This window comes from Eleutherodactylus coqui, chromosome 8 (genome assembly GCF_035609145.1).
Source record: "Eleutherodactylus coqui strain aEleCoq1 chromosome 8, aEleCoq1.hap1, whole genome shotgun sequence".
NCBI classification, from domain to species: Eukaryota; Metazoa; Chordata; class Amphibia; order Anura; family Eleutherodactylidae; genus Eleutherodactylus; species Eleutherodactylus coqui.
In genome coordinates, this window is record NC_089844.1 from 160,472,045 (window position 1) to 160,491,689 (window position 19,645).

General features: G+C 46.4%; 1 protein-coding gene and 1 long non-coding RNA gene across 2 annotated transcripts in view; both read right to left on the reverse strand.

The window, feature by feature from the left end:
- Positions 1–717: 717 nt before the first annotated feature.
- Positions 718–3,506, reverse strand: LOC136577645 (uncharacterized). Its single transcript, XR_010786537.1, has 2 exons — positions 3,129–3,506; positions 718–1,437 (listed from the first exon to the last, which is right to left on the reverse strand). It is a non-coding gene; the product is annotated as an uncharacterized lncRNA (long non-coding RNA).
- A 3,313-nt stretch (positions 3,507–6,819) lies between these two features.
- LOC136577082 (uncharacterized) overlaps positions 6,820–19,645 on the reverse strand; it is a 50,880-nt gene continuing 38,054 nt past the window's right edge. The window contains exons 11-16 of the mRNA XM_066576794.1: positions 19,136–19,462; positions 18,452–18,763; positions 16,618–16,944; positions 9,780–10,118; positions 9,223–9,534; positions 6,820–6,861 (exon numbers count right to left, since the gene is read on the reverse strand). Of these exons, the coding sequence (XP_066432891.1) occupies positions 9,967–10,118; positions 16,618–16,944; positions 18,452–18,763; positions 19,136–19,462 (1,118 nt within the window). The 3' untranslated portion in view covers positions 6,820–6,861; positions 9,223–9,534; positions 9,780–9,966. The remainder of the gene's footprint in view (positions 6,862–9,222; positions 9,535–9,779; positions 10,119–16,617; positions 16,945–18,451; positions 18,764–19,135; positions 19,463–19,645) is intronic.

The window sequence follows — 19,645 nt, forward strand, 5'->3', positions numbered from 1 at the left end:
ATGCACTTGCGCAGATGACGGGAATACAGTGAGGTGTGCTCGCCAGCGAAAAAACGCAGCTAGTTGTAGTACATGCCTTTGGTGCGCACAGTTAAACGCAGAACGCAGTTAGGCGCGTTCTGCGAATCGTTGTGTCCTATAATTTATGGCACATCCGCCTAAAAAACGGACATGTGACTGATCCCATTGCGAACCATTGGGTCTATATATACGCGGATTGCATACGCATGCGCAAATCGCGCAAAAAAAAGCCCGTCTGACCGAGGCCTCAGTGATAGCGTTACACAGCTACATAGTGTGACCGGAGAAAAACTGAATCTATCAAAACAGCGCATCACAGAAGGGGAAATCAAGAATTAAAAACAATCACAGAAAAATGGCAGTTACTTACTGACTGAGGAGTGCATATAGATGCATCCTCTCACCATGCAGGTAGCTGAATACCATTTGGTAGTCAGTTACCTGCATGGTGAGAGGATGCATCTATATGCACTCCTCAGTCAGTAAGTAACGGCCATTTTTCTGTGATTGTCATCAAAACAGCGCAGCATATTAATCTCAATGGAAATTATGGAAACCAGCCGGCAGCCCATTAGATCATTTGGATATTCCCGGAAGGTTTGCGCTGGGATACATCTACATACAACCCCAATTCCAAAAACATTCGGACGCTGTGTAAAATGTAAATTAATGTAAAGAAAAAATAGAATGCAATGATTTGGAAATCTCATATAGGCCCCATGCAGACGGCCGGGTCAAATCCCACTGCGAGAATTCTTGCGGTCCAGTGCCCCTGCAGAGGCCTGCAGCTCACCCGCTCCTGGCGTCCTCCGTCTCTGCTATGCACCGGCACGTGTGCAGAGCGGAGCCGGCCCAGCAGCACTGACATTTCTGTACAAGCCTCTGCGAGCCCTGCAGAGAAATAGAACATGCCGCGATTTGTTTTCCGCATGTGTTTTCACGAAGACAAATTGCGGCTGTGTGCATAGAATTGCGTTTTTCAATGCCGCTGCAGAATTTCCGCCCGTGTGCAGGGGGCCATCATCATATTTTATTTACAATAGCACATGGAACATATCAGAAGGGGAGAGGGAGACATTTTTCCAGTTCATTTAAAAAAAATAACTCATTTAAAAATTGATGGCACCGACACACCTCAAAAAAGTTGGCCCGGGCCATGTCTGCTATTGTGTAGCATTACCTCTTCTTTTTACAACAGTCTGTAAACGTCTGGGAAGTGAGGAGACCCATTGCTGGAGTTCTGGGAGAGGAATGTTGCCCCACCCTTGTCTGATGTAGGATTCTAGCTGCTCCACAGTTCTTGGTCGTCTTTGTCAGATTTTTAATTTCATAATGCGCCAAATGTTTCCTATTGGTGGAAGGTCTGGACTGCAGGCAGCCGATACAGCACCCGGACTCCTCTTCTGCAAAGTCATGCTGTTGTAAGAGATGCAGATGTAGTTTAGCATTGTCTTGTTAAAATTCTCAAGGCCGTCCCTGAAAGACATGTTGTCCTAATGGGAGCATAATTCTAACCTGATCCCCACAGATAACCCCCCCATAAGACATCCCACCCGTCTCCCTGTAATGTCCCCATTATACAGCACTGACATTCTGGGATTATATAGTCATTACCTCCTCGGGGACGGACGTCTCGCTGCACTTTAGTGCGAGGCTGGAATATCATCTATCAGTAATCTTATATACTGCCAGTATGATTATATAACAATTGTGTCACCCTTTAGGCCTCATGTCCATGGGGAAAATCAGGTTCGCTACGGATTCTCCATGGACATGAGGCATTAAAATAAGAATAAACTCACCTGCTGCTGACCGTGCAGGTCTTCCCTTCTGTGCGGCCGGATCTTCTTTCTTCGGCCCAGTGGATGTGCTTGGCACACCGGCTGCGTGCCGCGCGCATGTGCCGGGAACATCCGCCGGGCCAAAGAAAGAAGATCCTGCCGCGAAGGAAGGAAGATCTGCATCGCCCGGAGCAGGTGAGTTTAATTCAGGCGCGGGTCTCCTGCGGATCCGTACGGCTTCCATAGAAGCTTGCGGGAGCCGTCCCTGCGGGAGACCCGCACCTAAATGGAGCATATCCATTTTTTTCATGCTCCAGATTTTTTTTAATTCAATATATATATATATATATACACATATACATATACACACACACACACACACACACACACTGTATATTTTTTCCCTGAACTGTTGAGGTCTGGACTCCATAAGCCCTGAGTCCTGTAGGCACCCAGAGGTAACCCTCTCTGAAAACAATGTTATCAGTGCTCCTGTGGAGAGCTCAGCGTGCGGTCCCTGCTTTAACAAATGATGGATTTCATGCTCGCATGAAATCCATCTTTCAGCAAAAAGGCAAACAATAGGAGCATTTAATCCTCTATTGCATGAGGGAAACTCTACAATCCGGAGTTGCACCTGGATCCAGAAGACACAACCTGGAGAGTGGAGGGCAGTCCATTTGCCCAGCCAATCGTACTACACCAAGAACTGATTCTCCCAGCACATTCCATAGAAACTCAATCAGACTGAGATCTGGTGAATTTGAATGTTGTCATCCCGATCTCCTCATCATATTAAACCATTCCTGAACTATTTCCCCAGAGTGGTCACTGCAATAACTAGACAGACGTTCCTTTCCCTTACTGACTGTGACCAATGTCCATGGAAACTGCTAACAACCTGCTAACATCACCACTGGCAGCCTACTTAAGTGCTCCTGGCTCTCCATTCATTACTTCATCCTCAGATTAGTGTTTTTTATGTATTGTACTTTGCTAGTCCTGGTTACAAACCTTCACTCGGTCCTGACCTCTGCTCCTGCCATGCTCTTTCAGTACCTGATACCTTCCTTGTTGGACTCTCAAAAACTATATGTCAAACAGAAGCCACCGATGAATGCCATCCATCACCATAGGTTTACATGGTAAACATAAACATATACTTTATTTTACTTGTTGGCTGTGAGAGATGCCATTCATCAGTTATCCATCAGCCACTAGAGCTAGAATGTATCGCTGTTTTATCACAGGAAATTGTAGTCCTTAATGAATTGAAGCCAGGGTAATGGTGGATACATCTGTAGATAGACAGAATGACAATTTTACCTGTGACACTTATTATTCTGGTCTCCGGTGCCTCCATAGCTTCGTGTTTCCACTCTACAATGATTTTCATCCGTGGATCTTTGAATGCATTATTAGAAATCCCAACAACGCTGCTGATGTTATATGTGAGAGGATTGCCTTGGTTTATGATGGTTTGCATAGGTAATAACATGTGTTTACCAGACACATCTTCATAGTGCCAGGAGATTTCTATATCTTCAGGAAAAAAGTTCTGTAGCTTCAGAGAGAAGTATAAAGTATTTGGATCTGCCCTAATGATCTCTATGGGCGCCAACATCTGGGGTGCAGCTGGAAGAGAAGAAGCAGGAGTTTGGTCCAGTGTCTATATGGAGTAATGGGCTGTGTTATGGATATAATAACTCTGTCCTACAACTGGAAATTATACTGACAGATTCCCCTGGAAACTACGGTAATGGCTGGATGGGAACCTGTTAGAGTTGAGCGAACCTACTCTGGCGAGCTTGATGCTCGTACGAGTATTAGCGTACTCGATGGTGCTCATTACTCGAACGAGTATCAAATCGCGTTCGACCCCGCCCCAGCTTTTGGCTCCTCCCCGCTGTGACGTGCCTGTGGGAGGGGAAGGGGAAGAGAGAGAGAGAGAGAGGTTTGTTACTCGAGTAAAGCTCTCGAATTTTACGAAAAGCTCGACTTGAATAACGCGGACCCGAGCATTTGGGCGCTCGCTCATCTCTAGAACCTGTCACCAGTTTTGCACAAATCTGCAAACGTCTTTAAAAAACACTGAAGAATTGATTATTTCAGCTCTTAATTAGCTATCTGCGGCGTGTCAAGCATACCTTCAAAATTTAGAGTTTTATTTGTCCGGCACTTCATGCAAATTACGAGCATTAAGTCCTGTGGGTGTGCTGGGCTGATCATTGTTTCTGGTTGGACTATCTGTGGAGCCCAGCGTCACTCCACCAACATCACCCCTCTTTCTGCAACTGATGGGGAGATGTTCTTTATGTCAGCACAACCATGGTCCAAATCTCGCACATGCTCCATGACCTCCGAGACCGGCACATGCATAGCACATCTGTCCCTGTTGTAAGAAGATTCATGCCTTCCAACTGCATATGTGCCGGTCTCGGAGGTCAAGGACTTGGACTACATGTGTGATGGTGTGCAGAACGTCTCCATGTTGCTTGCAGAGAATGGGAGGCTGTAAGGCGAGTGATGCAGAGCTCCACAAACAGTCTGAAGAGCTCACTAAGATTGGTGTGGAACGCCCATTGGATTATTTGATAATGTAATTACTGCAAAGATGATGAATATATGTGAACTATCACTTTAATGTCTGCTTACTTTTTTTCTTGAAGGTTGTCACAAAGCCATGCATTTACCACTCAGAGTGATAGTCACAATTTATCCATGACATAGAGCCCATTGTGCTCTATGTTTGCAGGTATACCCTCAGCCCATATGCAATTACATTGCGTATGAGATGCTGATACCCGTGTCATTACTAAGTGACTGCACGGGAAATATATAAAAAAGGTGTACCGCTCATGACCGCTTATGTGAGTATGTGGTCATGTGGATGTACCCAGGGTCATGGCCGGGTGCACAGCTGGAATCCACTGCGGGCCTCCGCAAGCAGATTCCGCATACAGCCATGTGAGCCGGGCCTTAGTTTCTAGCGCTGTAGGGAGGGGACAGGTTCCCTTTAATGGATCTGCCTACAATCCTGTAAACCAATTTAGAAACAGATGCCAAACTCAAACAAATAGAAACTAAGATTTCCTCTTTTTGACATATTAGTTCTAAAACAAATAAGGAAGATGGAACAATACCTCTGCAGTGCCACCTATTGGATGGCAGCATTTCTTCAAATCAATGCTTGTCCCGTTATACAGGTTTGCAGAGCAATGACTGGAAATTTAAAACCAAGCAAGAATCCATACACAGACAGCTGTCAAACATTGATTTGAAGGAATGCTGCCATCCCATAGGTGGCGCTGCAAAGGTATTGTTCAATCTCCCTGTTTTGCATAGAGGAGCTCCTCACACTTTCTTGGTGCTCTCCCTAAGTAGTGATGTTACCCCTGCCAACCCAGACCAAAAACAGAAACATTAGTCTCCACTTGTATCAGTTTGTCATCTGTTATAATAAATCAGTCAACTGGAGCTCATTTAATGGTCTTCTACACCGGCCAAGAATTGGATTATGGAGCTAAACACTAGTAAGATAGTTCGGCCCCCACGGACAGCTATATACCTCCCTGTTCACATGGGCAGACGTACAGAGCCAATCAGAAAGCATCTTTATGTTTACTGAATACCAATGATCAGCCAGCGAGTGATCACTCATTGGTTGGATAATTGTCTTTTTTACACGGCCTGATTGTCGGGCGAACAAACGCTCAGAGGAACATTTGTGCTGATATCAGGACCGTTTAAAAGACCTTTATTGTGAGGATCTCATTATCTCTATAAAGGTTAAGTGTAAATCCCCATTTACACGCAAAGATCATCGCCCCAAATTTGTTCCAAAGATAGTTTGATTGACAGTTTGAGAGATCATTTTGCATAAGCTGCTAATGGGCACTAATGCCTATTAGTAGATTATTAGCTTCATTTGCATGTAAATGAGCCTCTCTTCACTGTATGCAGATAACAGCAGGTCCGTTATCCGCATACAGCGCCTTTGTTCTGCCATAGGACTGCAACTGAAAACAATGTTATCAGCGCTCCTGTGGAGAGTTCAGCATGTGGTCCCTGCTTTCACGAATGATGGATTTCATGCTTGCATGAAATCCCTCTTTCAGCAAAAAAGCAAACGATAGGAGCATTTACACTGCACGATTATGGCCCAAAAGCCATTGTTTGAACGAATTTTGAGCGATAATCGTTGCGTGTAAATCAGCCTTAAGGCCAAGATTATTGTATCTCCTGATACATAGGATGCTGAAGGGGTCCACGGACATTTATTGACCTGGCAGATACCAGGGGGGTCCTCTGAGTAGGTATACAGTACCTCAGGATATTTTCTTTTTCCTTTACAGTATAGGAACGAACAGCCTGTTTCACTTTCCTCTACATCAGACGCCCCAATAAACACATAACGCACGGTCTACATTTTGCTTTCATCATAAGGCTTATGGATGATTATCCATCTGTGTATTATACTGTGGCAAACATTGGGCTTTATGTTGGGGTATAGGATGCAAGATTCTCCTGACATGTATGCCGGACATAGAGACCAAACACAATGTGAGTAGAGCCGGACTCTGGGGGTGGTTTAACTGAAGGATATATAAAGAGATATTTTGTCATTTTAATTTATTTACCAAAAGTCAATGAATAAAACTGATCCTTTTCTGTAAAGCTGGAGGCAGCTATATATTTCTATAAATGTATACACACTCACCCATGACTTGCAGCTTCTGTGTTCTTCCCTCTATGTTTTTCTCTAGGGTGGGATGGTCCACCACACACATATATTCTGCCCCCTGATGTGCCCCCAGTGTGGGGGTGATGGTCAGACAGGCTGTACAGCTGTAGGTGTTATCGGCTGCTCTCCTGGATGCCACACTCTGGTTAACAGTAGGGTCATTCTCTAAATATAACTGCTGTCCAACACCTCTCCGCCATATCACAATGATTGCATCTGGGAAATATCCAGAGATATCACACTGCAGGACGGCCGGGACACCGTGAACTAGATGGGGAATCTGAAGCTCTCCTACAACCGGACGCCATCTGTAATCTACAGAACAGGACATGGAAATGTTTTGTAATTTTCAACTAACTTTACCAAAGAAAAACCCATCCCCCCCCACATAAATATCACACAGGTATGTACTGTATGTAACATGTCAGGATGGGATGTGTAACAGCAGCTCATATTACATACAAGTGGAAGGCAGTGAAAACTGTTTTACCCTCCATTAAACCCAATTTCTGCCTCATCCCGCTGCAAAAATACCATCTCTTACTGCTGATTAGAGATGAGCGAACGTACTCGGTAAGGCCGATTTCGCAATCGAGCACCGCAATTTTCGAGTACTTCACTACTCGGGTGAAAAGATTCGGGGAGCGCCGGGGGGGGGGGGGGGGTATGTGGCGTGGTGGAGCGGGGGGTAGCAGCGCGGAACAGGTGGGAGCTCTCTCTCTCTCCCTCTCCCCCTCACTCCCCTCTGCAACCCTCCGCTCACCCACGGCGCCCCCCGAATCTTTTCACCCGAGTAGTGAAGTACTCGAAAATCGCGGTGCTCGATTGCGAAATCGGCCTTACCGAGTACGTTCGCTCATCTCTACTGCTGATTTCTTTAGCACAGGGATATAGTATATGTACAGTACAATGAAATGTTGTAGTCAAACTAGAGCACTAGTCTTCATGTGCCGGAGAAAGTCTCCCGGGTTCATCTTCTGCTCTCCATATATAACAGTATTAGGGGTCAGCGAGGAGGTAACATCCCGCTCCTCACCTGAATCTCTGATAGACAGCTCCCTGGATTCTGGGCTCTCTATATATAACAGTATTAGAGGTCAGCGAGGAGGTAACATCCCGCTCCTCACCTGAATCTCTGATACACAGCTCCCTGGATTCCAGGCTCTCCATATATAACAGTATTAGAGGTCAGCGAGGAGGTAACATCCCGCTCCTCACCTGAATCTCTGATAGACAGCTCCCTGGATTCTGGGCTCTCCATATATCTAAGAGTATTAGAGGTCAGCAAGTAGGTAACATCCCGCTCCTCACCTGAATCTCTGATAGACAGCTCCCTGGATTCTGGGCTCTCCATATATCTAAGAGTATTAGAGGTCAGCAAGTAGGTAACATCCCGCTCCTCACCTGAATCTCTGATAGACAGCTCCCTGGATTCCAGGCTCTCCATATATAACAGTATTAGAGGTCAGCGAGGAGGTAACATCCCGCTCCTCACCTGAATCTCTGATAGACAGCTCCCTGGATTCCAGGCTCGCCATATATAACAGTAATAGGGGTCAGCGAGGAGGTAACATCCCGCTTCTCACCTGAATCTCTGATAGACAGCCCCCTGGATTCCGGGCTCTCCATATATAACAGTATTAGAGGTCAGCGAGGAGGTAACATCCCGCTCCTCACCTGAATCTCTGATAGACAGCTCCCTGGATTCCGGGCTCTCCATATATAACAGTATTAGAGGTCAGCAAGGAGGTTACATCCCGCTCCTCACCTAAATCTCTGATATACAGCTCCCTGGAATCTGGTCTCTCCATATATAATAGTATTAGAGGTCAGCGAGGAGGTAACATCCCGCTCCTCACCTGAATCTCTGATAGACAGCTCCCTGGAATCTGGTCTCTCCATATATAATAGTATTAGAGGTCAGCGAGGAGGTAACATCCCGCTCCTCAACTGAATCTCTGATAGACAGCTCCCTGGATTCCAGGCTCTCCATATATAACAGTATTAGAGGTCAGCGAGGAGGTAACATCCCGCTCCTCACCTGAATCTCTGATAGACAGCTCCCTGGATTCCAGGCTCCCCATATGTAACAGTATTAGAGGTCATCGGGGAGGTAACATCCCGCTTCTCACCTGAATCTCTGATAGACAGCTCCCTGGATTCCGGGCTCTCCATATATAACAGTATTAGGGGTCAGCGAGGAGGTAACATCCCGCTCCTCACCTGAATCTCTGATAGACAGCTCTCTGGATTCCGGTCTCTCTATATATAACAGTATTAGGGGTCAGCAAGGAGGTAACATCCTGCTCCTCACCTGAATCTCTGATAGACAGCTCCCTGGATTCCGGTCTCTCCATATATAACAGTATTAGGGGTCAGCGATGAGGTAACATCCCGCTCCTCACCTGAATCTGATAGACAGCTCCCTGGATTTCGGCCTCTCCATATATAACAGTATTAGTGGTCTGCGAGGAGGTAACATCCCGCTCCTCACCTGAATCTCTGATAGACAGCTCCCTGGATTCTGGGCTCTCCATATATAACAGTATTAGGGGTCAGCGAGGAGGTAACATCCCGCTCCTCACCTGAATCTCTGATAGACAGCTCCCTGGATTCCGGGCTCTCCATATATAACAGTATTAGGGGTCAGCGAGGAGGTAACATCCCGCTCCTCACCTGAATCTCTGATAGACAGCTCCCTGGATTCCGGGCTCTCCATAGATTCATGTTCCCAGGTCACTCGTACTGTGAATCCTGGATCCTTGTGACGATCCTCAGGGATTCGGACCTCACTGGAGACGCTGTAGGTTCCATCAGGATTATCGACTAATGATTCAGTGGATGACATGACGTCTTCTGATCTTCCCACTCCGCACCTCCATGTAATCCGGATGCTTTTAGGATTAAAGTTCTCCAAGTTGAGCAAATACTTCATCTCTCCAGAGATACACAGACTTCTCATCACCGGCTGTGACAGCCTGGGCTTTACTGAAATGTGAACACACAGCCTGTTACACTTTCCTCTACAGCAGATGCCCCCAATAAACACATAATCCATGTTTTTTTGGTTTTCTTCTAACATAAGGCTTATGAATGATTATCCATCTGTGTATGATACTGTGGCAAATATTGGGGCTTTATGTTGGTGCATAGGTGACATACTTTTCCTGACATGTATGCCGGACATATCAGCTGCAGGCAGTATATATTTCTATAAACGTATATACACTCACCGATGACTTGTAGCCTCCCTGTGCTTTTCTCTATGGGTTTCTCCTGGGCGGGAATGTAAAAGACATACATATTTTCTGCCCCTTGATGTGCCCCCAGTTTGGGGGTGATGGGCAGACGGGCAGTACAGCTGTAGGTGTTATCGGCCACTCTCATGGATGTCACACTCTGGTTAGCAGCACGATTGTCTTATTCATTGATCTTATGTCCAGCTCCTCTCAACCATGTTACGTTGACTTGACCTGGGTAATATCCCGAGATATTATGCGGCAGGACAGTTGGGTCGCCGTGAACTGGACGGGGAATCTGAATCTCTTCTGCAACCGGACGCCATCTGTAAGCTACAGAACGGGACAGGGAAATGTTTTGCGATTTTAAACCAACTTTACCAAAGAAAAACTGTCCCCCCACATAAATATCACACAGGTATGTACTGTATATAACATGTCAGGATGTGATGTGCAATGGCAGCTCATATTACATAGAAGTGGAAGGGAGTGAAAAATATTTTACCCTCCATTATACCAAATTTCTGCCTCATTCTGCTGCAAAAATACCATTTCTTACTGCTAATGTCTTTAGGACAGGGATGTAATATATGTACAGTACAATGAAATGCTACAGCCAAACTAGAGCACTAGTCTTCATGTGCCGGAGAAAGTCTCCTGGGTTAATTCTGTGCTCTCCATATATCCAAATAATTTTTTGAGCAAAATCAAAAGCAAATAAGGCAAGTGACAGGGAGATGGGTGGCATATTTTTCCTACTCATCCGCTTGCTAGTTCCTGCACTGCCTACTTGCAAAGTCCATGCGCTAACTCTTTTCAGAGTCCCGTGCTCTCCTATAGACTTGTATAGGAAAGCATGCGCACAGGACTCATGCTGCACGTTGTTCTCAAAGCGGGACACCACTGGATCACGAGAGCCAGTGGCTATAAAAAATACATCCCTTGACGAACTGTCAAATCCCATTGCAACACTATAACTTAGGCCGATCCCACACAACCAGATTTGAATTGTGGATTCCGCAATTGTATGATCCCCGGTATTGCGCTGTTCAATCAAATGCATTGGATGACATAATTCTGCTCACATCAGTGATTTGGAATTGCGTAATCTGCTCATGGAAAATAGAAATAAATAGCATGTTCTATTTATTGCGGTATCCATGACATAGAGCCCATTGTGCTCTATGGTCGTGGATATACCCGCAGCCATTATGTAATTACATTGTGTACGGGCTGCAGGTACCCACATCATCGCTAAGTAACGGTGTAGGAAATAAACAAACAAAAAAAAGATGTATTGCGCATGACTGCCCGTGTGAATACGCGGCCGTATGTAGGGTCACAGCCGGGCTCACAACTAAATTCCACCGCAGATTCCGCATACGGCTGTGTGAGCCCGGCCTTAGTTTCTAGTGCGGTTGGGAGGTGACAGATTCCCTTTTAATGGATCTGTCTACAATCCTGTAAACCAATTCAGAAATAGATATCAAACTGAAACAAATAGAAACTAATGTTTCCTCTTTTTGACAGATCAGTCCAACAACAGAAGCATTAGTCTCTGTTTGTATCAGTTAGTCATCCATTATAATAAATCACTCAACAGGAGGTAATTTAATTTTCTTCTACACCGGCCAAGAATTGGATTATGGAGATGAAAGGAATGCCGGAGCCAGAGCCTGGAGGGCAATAGGAGGAGGCAGGCATGACAGGGTTAATGGGGAGTGAGGGAGTTAATCAAAGAGGACTGTTCTGGAAAAGGGGAGGGTAAGGGGGGACCGTGGGATAGGGGTGGAGACTGCCGGGGAAAAGGTCTGGTGACAAAGCAGAAGGAGCCATTTTCCAGAGGAAGAAGGAGAACCTGGGAGAAGAGTGAAGAAAGAAGCCTGAAAAGTGAAGAAAAGAGTCTGAAGCATGAGGAGAAAAGCCCGCTAAAAGAGGTGAAGACTGTTGAGGGAAGAAAGAAGAGAGAAGTCCCAAGACTTACCGTGATGGAGGCTTTGCTGGAGAAGATCAGAGCCGCAGTGGAGGGGAGAGAGGACTGCAGTGGCTGGAGGAGATGCCTGGAGCAGCGCTGACAATGGAGGGGTCGGTGCCAGTGGCCGGAGTGGTAAACAGAGAGGAGGCCATGGAGGGCGAATGTGCCTGCATGTCTCTGCCCTGAGCAGGGTCCTGCGCACTGCTGTCGCAGAGGGAGCCCGTCCCCGATTGCCTCATCCTTGTCCTCCTCTGGGACACAGCAGAGAGGGGAGAACAGGCCTGGGAGAATTCTTTTTAGGCGGCGCGGTGCTGCATCTGGCACTAGGCCCTGTGCCATCAGGGGGGCAGGGCCTAGCTCACGACTGCATACAGGGACAGCAGGCAGAGGTGGGGGCTGCTCAGCCAGTGAAGAGCCTGCAGGGAGCAGCCCTGCAGCAGCAGGTCAGCGCAGAGGACCAGGGCAGCAGGAGAAGATGGGAGCCCCAGGAGTTATGACTGTGGGAGTGATAGCAGGGGGCGGTAATCGGCTAACCCTGGAAGGGGAGGAAGAATTGCAAACCCAAGAAAAGCAGCAGCGGGGACAGAAGCAGATGAGCCAGAGGAGAAGCATGGAAGAGGACAGGCCCCAGTAACTTGAAGATGGACCAGCGGCTGGTGGGTTCACAGCTCCTACACAGCCGGGTGAGTAACAATCCTTGTCATGTGTGTGAACTGTAGCGGGGCAGTTTGCGCCAGCAATGGGTGGCTTGGTTAGGAAGTTGGGGGTTCGTGTGCATTAGGCAGAATTTTATTGGTCAGCTATGGGAACTTTGTTGGAGACGAGCGTCGGGAGGGCGTCTGTCACTGGTGTCGGCAGGGACAACACTGTCAAGAGAGTTTACTAGCAGTTAGAGCGTCCAAGCAGGAAGCTCAGCTGGGGTAACTGGGATGGAACAGGTGATGGGGTGGCTGTTGCAGTGCAGACTGAAAAGGACGGTGATGAGGTGTGGTTAGATGATAAGGCCAAGGGTGAGGTATATGTGTGCTTTGAGGGGCCATTAGGGGCACAGTTGAAGATGAAGGTGAGAGAGAAAATCTGGCGGGACAAATACATGGAGATATTTTCCCTGGTCCCGCTGGAGAAGATTAATTTAGATAAGGTGAACAGGATGGAGTATAAGTTAGAAAAGGAGGAGAAACAGAGGTGGTGCTTAATTCTGCAGACATTCACCAACTGGCTTCAGACCCAGAGCTGTGTTGGGTGGTGTATACATCGTTCAACGCCGAGGTGGGTGAGAAAGTACGGGTCCAGGGCATTGCTGGCGAAGGCTGATATTGGGTCAGCACTTCATTTGCTGCCAGCAGAACCGTTGGGGTGTTTTTGCAAAAGGGACTATTTTGCGGATCGTTGTTTGCCCATGGGATGCTCCATCTCATGTGCATATTTTAAAGCCTTCAGTTCTTTCCTGGTATGGGTGGTTAGGGATACCGTAGGAATGCTATTAGTCATTCATTACCTTGACTATTTCCTGTGTGTAGGCCTAGGTGGTTCGTCAACATGCGCGGTTTTGTTGGGACATTGTAGTGGGTCGCTTGTCGGTTTGGGGTACCATTGGCCCCCGACAAGACAGAAGGTCCCATGTCCTGTCAGAGTTTTTTGGGCATCACCATCAACACGGCATTGATGAAATGCAGGTTACCGAGGCATTGAGAAACTGAGGAATTTGAAGGCTGAGGTGGAAAAGGGCAGAAGGTTGACAAAAATCATGCTGCGTGAATTGCAATCATTATTAAGGAAGCTCAATTTTGCTTTCAAATAATGCCAATGGGGAGAGTGTTTTGCAGGAGGCTGGCAGCAGCTATGACTGTGGTGAAGGCTCTGCATCATTTTATTCGTTTAGGATGGAGCCAAAAAGTCGATTTGTCTGGGCCTCCTTTTTGAATAAATATAATGGATAGTGATGGAGGAGGCTTGTATGAATGTGGACTTGGAGCTGTTTCCTGACGCAGCAGGTAGTTCATGATTTGGGGCCCACTTTCAAGGCCAGTGGTGCGTTGGAAGTTGGCTGGATGCATGGAGGGAGAATGGGATTGTTCGTAACCTGGTACTGCTGGAACTGTTTCCGATAGTCGTAGCAGTGGCGCTGTGGAGTGACCATTTTAGAAACAAAAAAGTTAGGTTCCTGTGCAACAACATGGAAGTGGTTCTGGTCATCAACTCGCTGACAGCTTCCTCACCAATGGTAGTGAACCTGGTGTGTTATCTGGTGCTGGGAGCCTTGTCATTAAATAACTGGTTCGTAGCAGTCCATGTTTGAGGGGTCGATAACTCAATTGCAGATGCTCTCTCTCGTTTTCAGTGGGAGTGGTTCAGGGGGCTTGCCTCGGGAGCGGACAGAGAAGGGAAGACAAGCTCGGTTCGACTTTGGAGCTTGGTAAGCGAGCAGTGTAACACCTAATTGAGGGGTTACTGGCTCAGGGGACTAGGGCGAATTAATTAGCGGTAGGGCGAGAATGGGGGGAGTGGTTAGGATGATTTGGGGTCGGAGAGTTAGAGAAGGATAGAGTGGAAGTGTTACTGAGTTGGTTGGGCAAAGGAACGCAACAGAAGTTTACAATAGGATGGGTAAATTGTTTTATGGTAGAAGTGGCATTTAGCTGTAAGTTTAGGGGGGAGTGCGATTTTACTAAGAATTTTTTTGTGAAACAGGCTTTGAAGGATTTTAGAAGAGGAATGGGTGGTGGGGATGTGCAGAGGCCAATTTCCTTTGGCTTGTTGGAAAAGTTGGGGGTTGCATTGGATGAGATTTGCAGGGAACAGTTTGAGAGGTTGCTATGTAAGGCGGCTTTTTGACTGGCCTTTTTTTGGAGCTTAAAAAATGTGGTGCTTTGCCAGATCTGTTAAAGGGCTGGATAAAGCTTGCATTAAATTGAATAGAGAAGTGTCTCGTTTTGTGGGAAAACATGGTGGTGTGGCGGTTGGACGCAGAGATTTGGAGGGAGGTGAGGGAAACTATTGGAGAGATGATTAGGTGCATTTAAATGCCATTGGGATGGATTTGTGGTTAGAAGGAGTTCAGAAGGATATAAGCATGCCCTGGTGTTGTGGGGTGCGCTGCTGGCTTGAGAGGGTCAAGCCTTGCTAACTGGCATAAAGGGGGGTCCTGGGGATTGAGTAAATTGGGTTGGGGGGTGAAGGCAGGGGCTAGAGAGCCACCGTCGCCTCTCTTTCTTTATAGTGTTAGTCGGTGGATCTGTCGCCTCGTGGTTTTGACAAGGCGGTGCCCTACAAAGATGGGTGGAGTGGCTAGCCCGCATAGGGCTAGCAGGCCTCGGTGTCGGGAGGTAGGCAATGTGCATCTCCCGAGCCAGTTTGGTTTGCGACGGGGGGCGTGTTGTTGGGAAAAAGGGTCTCCTGAGACGGTGGTATGTGGCGGGAGTACAACTTATTTCCCTGGTTGGTGAGGCGACAGATTAGTTTTTGTGGCTCCTAGGACCTCCCCTTTGTTATTTTTAATAAAATGGCTGCTGAGGCCAATTTAATCCAAGATAGCGTGTTGGCATTTGTTTGTTAAAAGAGGGTATGCTCACAGCGACAAGGATTCCGCTATACCCATGTCATGCTAGTAAGATAGTTCGTTCCTCACAAGACGGCTATATACCTCCCTGTTCATATGGAGAGACGAACACAGCCAATCAGAAAGCATCTTTATGTTCACTGAATACCAATGATCAGCCAGCGAGCGCTCACTCATTCGTTGGATAATTGTCTTTTTTAGACGGCCTGATTGTCGGGCGAACAAACGTTCAGAGGAACATTCATGCTGATATCAGGACCGTTTAAAAAGACCTTTATTGTGAAGATGTCATTATCTCCATAAAGTTCTATCTAAGGCCATGTTCATTGTATCTCCTGATACATATGCTAAAAGGGTCCATGGACCATTATTGACTAGGTAAATGCCAGGAGTGCAATTTTGACATCTACTGAGTAGGTATATAGCACGTCAGGATACTTTTTGTTTCTCTTTAGGCCGGCGGCATGTGAGTGAGTTGGATTCTGCATGCGGGAGCTTGTAGCAGAATGTTGCTATGCCCGTGGCTGGTTTTCCCCCCCCGAAATGTTTACATCTGTATTGTGGATGGACCAGAGGGCTCACCGTCGGATATACACGTTACAGGGTTCCTAATAAATGTTTATTTATCACGCGCGGTTTCTAGGCGATGACGCAGGCACCTGCGATCTATTTACAACGTCAATTATGGATGAGCCGCGGGTCGGATGGCTTCCATTGACTTCATTGGAACCCGTCCGTTCGGAATCTGTATGAAAATAGAGCATACTGCAATTTTTCCTCTGCTCACGGAAATCGCAATTCAATTCTTTGGGTGTGTAGGAAAAGGCGATTTTGCATTGTATGCTCCATACGGTATTTACTGCAGATCTGTGGTGCAGATGTCTACCGTGGATTCTGCAATGCAAATCTTTTTGTGTGCCATCGGCTTTACTGTATAGGAAGGAACCCACAGCCTATTTCACTTTCCTCTACATCAGACGCCCCCAATAAATACATAACGCACGGTCTATATATTTTTTTCAACATAAGGCTTATGGATGATTATACGTCTGTGTATTATACTGTGGCAAACATTGGGCTTTATGTTGGGGTATAGGATGCAAGATTTTCCTGACATGTATGACATAGAGTCCAAATACAATGTGAGTAGAGCCGGACTCTGGGGGGGGTTAACGGAAGGATATATAAAGAGATATTTTGTTATTTTAATTTATTGACCAAAAGTCAATGAATAAAACTGATCCTTTTCTGTAAAGCTGGAGGCATCTATATATTTCTATAAATGTGTATTCACTCACCGGTCACTTGTAGCTTCCCTGTACTTCTCTGTATGGGTTTTTCCTGAGTGGGATGGAACACCAAACACTCATATTCTGCCCCCAGATGCTCCAGTTTGGGGGTGATGGTCAGATGAGCTGTATAGCTGTAAGTGTTATTGGCTGCTCTCATGGATGTCACAGAACGGTCAGTATATAAACAGAACTGCTGTCCAATACCTCTCCGCCATGTCACAGTGATTGCATCGGGGAAGTACCCCGAGATATCACACTGCAGCAGGACGGCCAGGGCGCCGTGAAGTAGACGGGGAATCTGAATCTCTCCTACAACCGGACGCCATCTGTAATCTACAGAACAGGAGAGGGAAATATTTTGTAATTTTAAATCAACTTTCCAAAAAAAAAACCATCCCCCCCACATAAATATCACACAGGTATGTACTGTATGTAACATGTCAGGATGTGATGTGTAACGGCAGCTCATATTACATACAAGTGGAAGCAGGAAAAAATGGTTTTACCCTCCATAAAACCCAATTTCTGCCTCATTCCGCTGCAAAAATGACATCTCTTACTGCTGATGTCTTTAGGACAGGGATATAATATAGGTACAGTAGAATTAAATGTGCCAGCCAAACTAGAGCACTAGCAGTGGGGGGCAGTAAAATATGTTTTAGCCTCCACTAAACCTAATTTCTGCCTCATTCCTCTGCAAAATACCATCTCTTACTGCTGATGTCTTTAGGACAGGGATATAATATATTGTAGTAGTGCAATACACAGAAGGGCCTGTAGAGGGCCAGAGACAGGACTTCTGGTGTGAGGGTTAACCAAGGGGTGGAGCAGGAACCAGATAAAAGCCAGTTCCTGCTAAAAAAGCATTAGAGAGAGAGAGGGCCAGCGCAGCACAGGAAGATGCTGCAGGCTGGTGGCCTGAAAAGGCAAGAGTCCGACAGGGGTGACGCCCCTGGACTCCCACCCAAGTTGGGGTGCTTACTGACATTATGGACATTGTGTGATTTGCTGCGCTGTGACGTGCTGTAAAATCAACGCTGGCAGAAGCCAGACAAAGATATACGCCAATTCTGAGCCGTGTTTACCCGTATGGTGCGCCACTTCTGGTACGAGAGGTCAGCGATCCCGAGGCAAGTGAACCCCCCTTGCTACAATATGTACAGTACAATGAAACGTTATAGCCAAACTAAAGCATTCGTCTTCATGTGCCGGAGAAAGTCTGCCGGGTTCATCTTGTGCTCTCCATATATAACAGTATTAGAGGCCAGAGAGGAGGTAACATCCCGCTCCTCACCTGAATCTCTGATAGACAGCTCCCTGGATTCCCGTGTCTCCATATATAACAGTATTAGGGGTCAGTGAGGAGGTAACATCCCGCTCCTCACCTGCATCTCTGATAGACAGCTCCCTGGATTCCGGTCTCTCCATATATAACAGTATTAGAGGTCAGCGAGGAGGTAACATCCCGCTCCTCACCTGAATCTCTGATAGACAGCTCGCTGGATTCCGGGCTCTCCATATATAACAGTATTAGAGGTCAGCGAGGAGGTAACATCCCGCTCCTCACCTGAATCTCTGATATACAGCTCCCTGGATTCCGGTCTCTCCATATATAACAGTATTAGAGGTCAGAGAGGAGGTAACATCCTGCTCCTTACCTGAATCTGTGATAGACAGCTCCCAGGATTCCAGGCTCTCCATATATAACAGTATTAGGGGTCAGCGAGGAGGTAACATCCTGCTCCTTACCTGAATCTGTGATAGACAGCTCCCAGGATTCCAGGCACTCCATATATAACAGTATTAGAGGTCAGCGAGGAGGTAACATCCCGCTCCTCACCTGAATCTCTGATAGACAGCTCCCTGGATTCTGGTTTCTGCATAGATTCATGTTCCCAGGTCACTCGTACTGTGAATCCTGGATCCTTGTGACGATCCTCAGGGATTCGGACCTCACTGGAGATGCTGTAGGTTCTGTCAGGATTATCGGCCAATGACTCAGTGGATGATATGATGTCTTCTAATCCTTCCACTCCGCACCTCCATGTAATTCTAATGCTTTTAGGATAAAAGTTCTCCAAGTTGAGCAAATACTTCATCTCCCCAGAGATACACAGACTTCTCATCACCGGCTGTGACAGCCTGGGCTTTGCTGAAATGTGAACGCACAGCCTGTTACACTTTCCTCTAAAGCAGACGCCTCCAATAAATACATGACACACATTTTTTCATTTTTTTTCTCAATATAAGGTTTATGGATGATTATGCGTCTGTGTATTATAATGTGGCAAACATTGGGCTTTATGTTGGGGCATAGGTTGTAACATTCTCCTGACATGTATGCCGGACATAGAGTCTAAACACAATGTGAGTAGAGCCGGACTCTGGGGGTGGTTTAACTGAAGGATATATAAAGAGATATTTTGTTATTTTGATTTATTTACCAAATGTCAATGAATAAAACTGATCCTTTTCCATAAAGCTGGAGGCAGCTATATATTTCTATAAATGTATATACACTCACCGATGACTTGTAGCCTCCCTGTACTTCTCTCTATGGGTTTCTCAAGGGCGGGATGGTTCACATTACATATATATTCTGCCCCCTGATGTTCCCTCAGTGTGGGAGTGATGGGCAGACTGGCGGTACAGCTGTAGGTGCTATTATCCACACTCATGGATATCCGATCCTGGTTAACAGCACCGTAGATTGTGAGTTCATCAACTCTCCACCATAACACAGTGATTGCATCTGGGAAATACCCCAAAATATCACATTGCAGGACGGCCGGGACACCGTGAACTAGACGGGGAATCTGAATCTCTCCTACAACCGGACGCCATCTGTAATCTACAGAACAGGAGATGGAAGTGTTTTGTAATTTTAAACCAACTTTCCAAAAAAAAAAACCATCCCCCCCACATAAATATCACACAGGTATGTACTGTATGTAACATGTCAGGATGTGATGTGTAACAGCAGCTCATATTACATACAAGTGGAAGCAGGAAAAAATGGTTTTACCCTCCATAA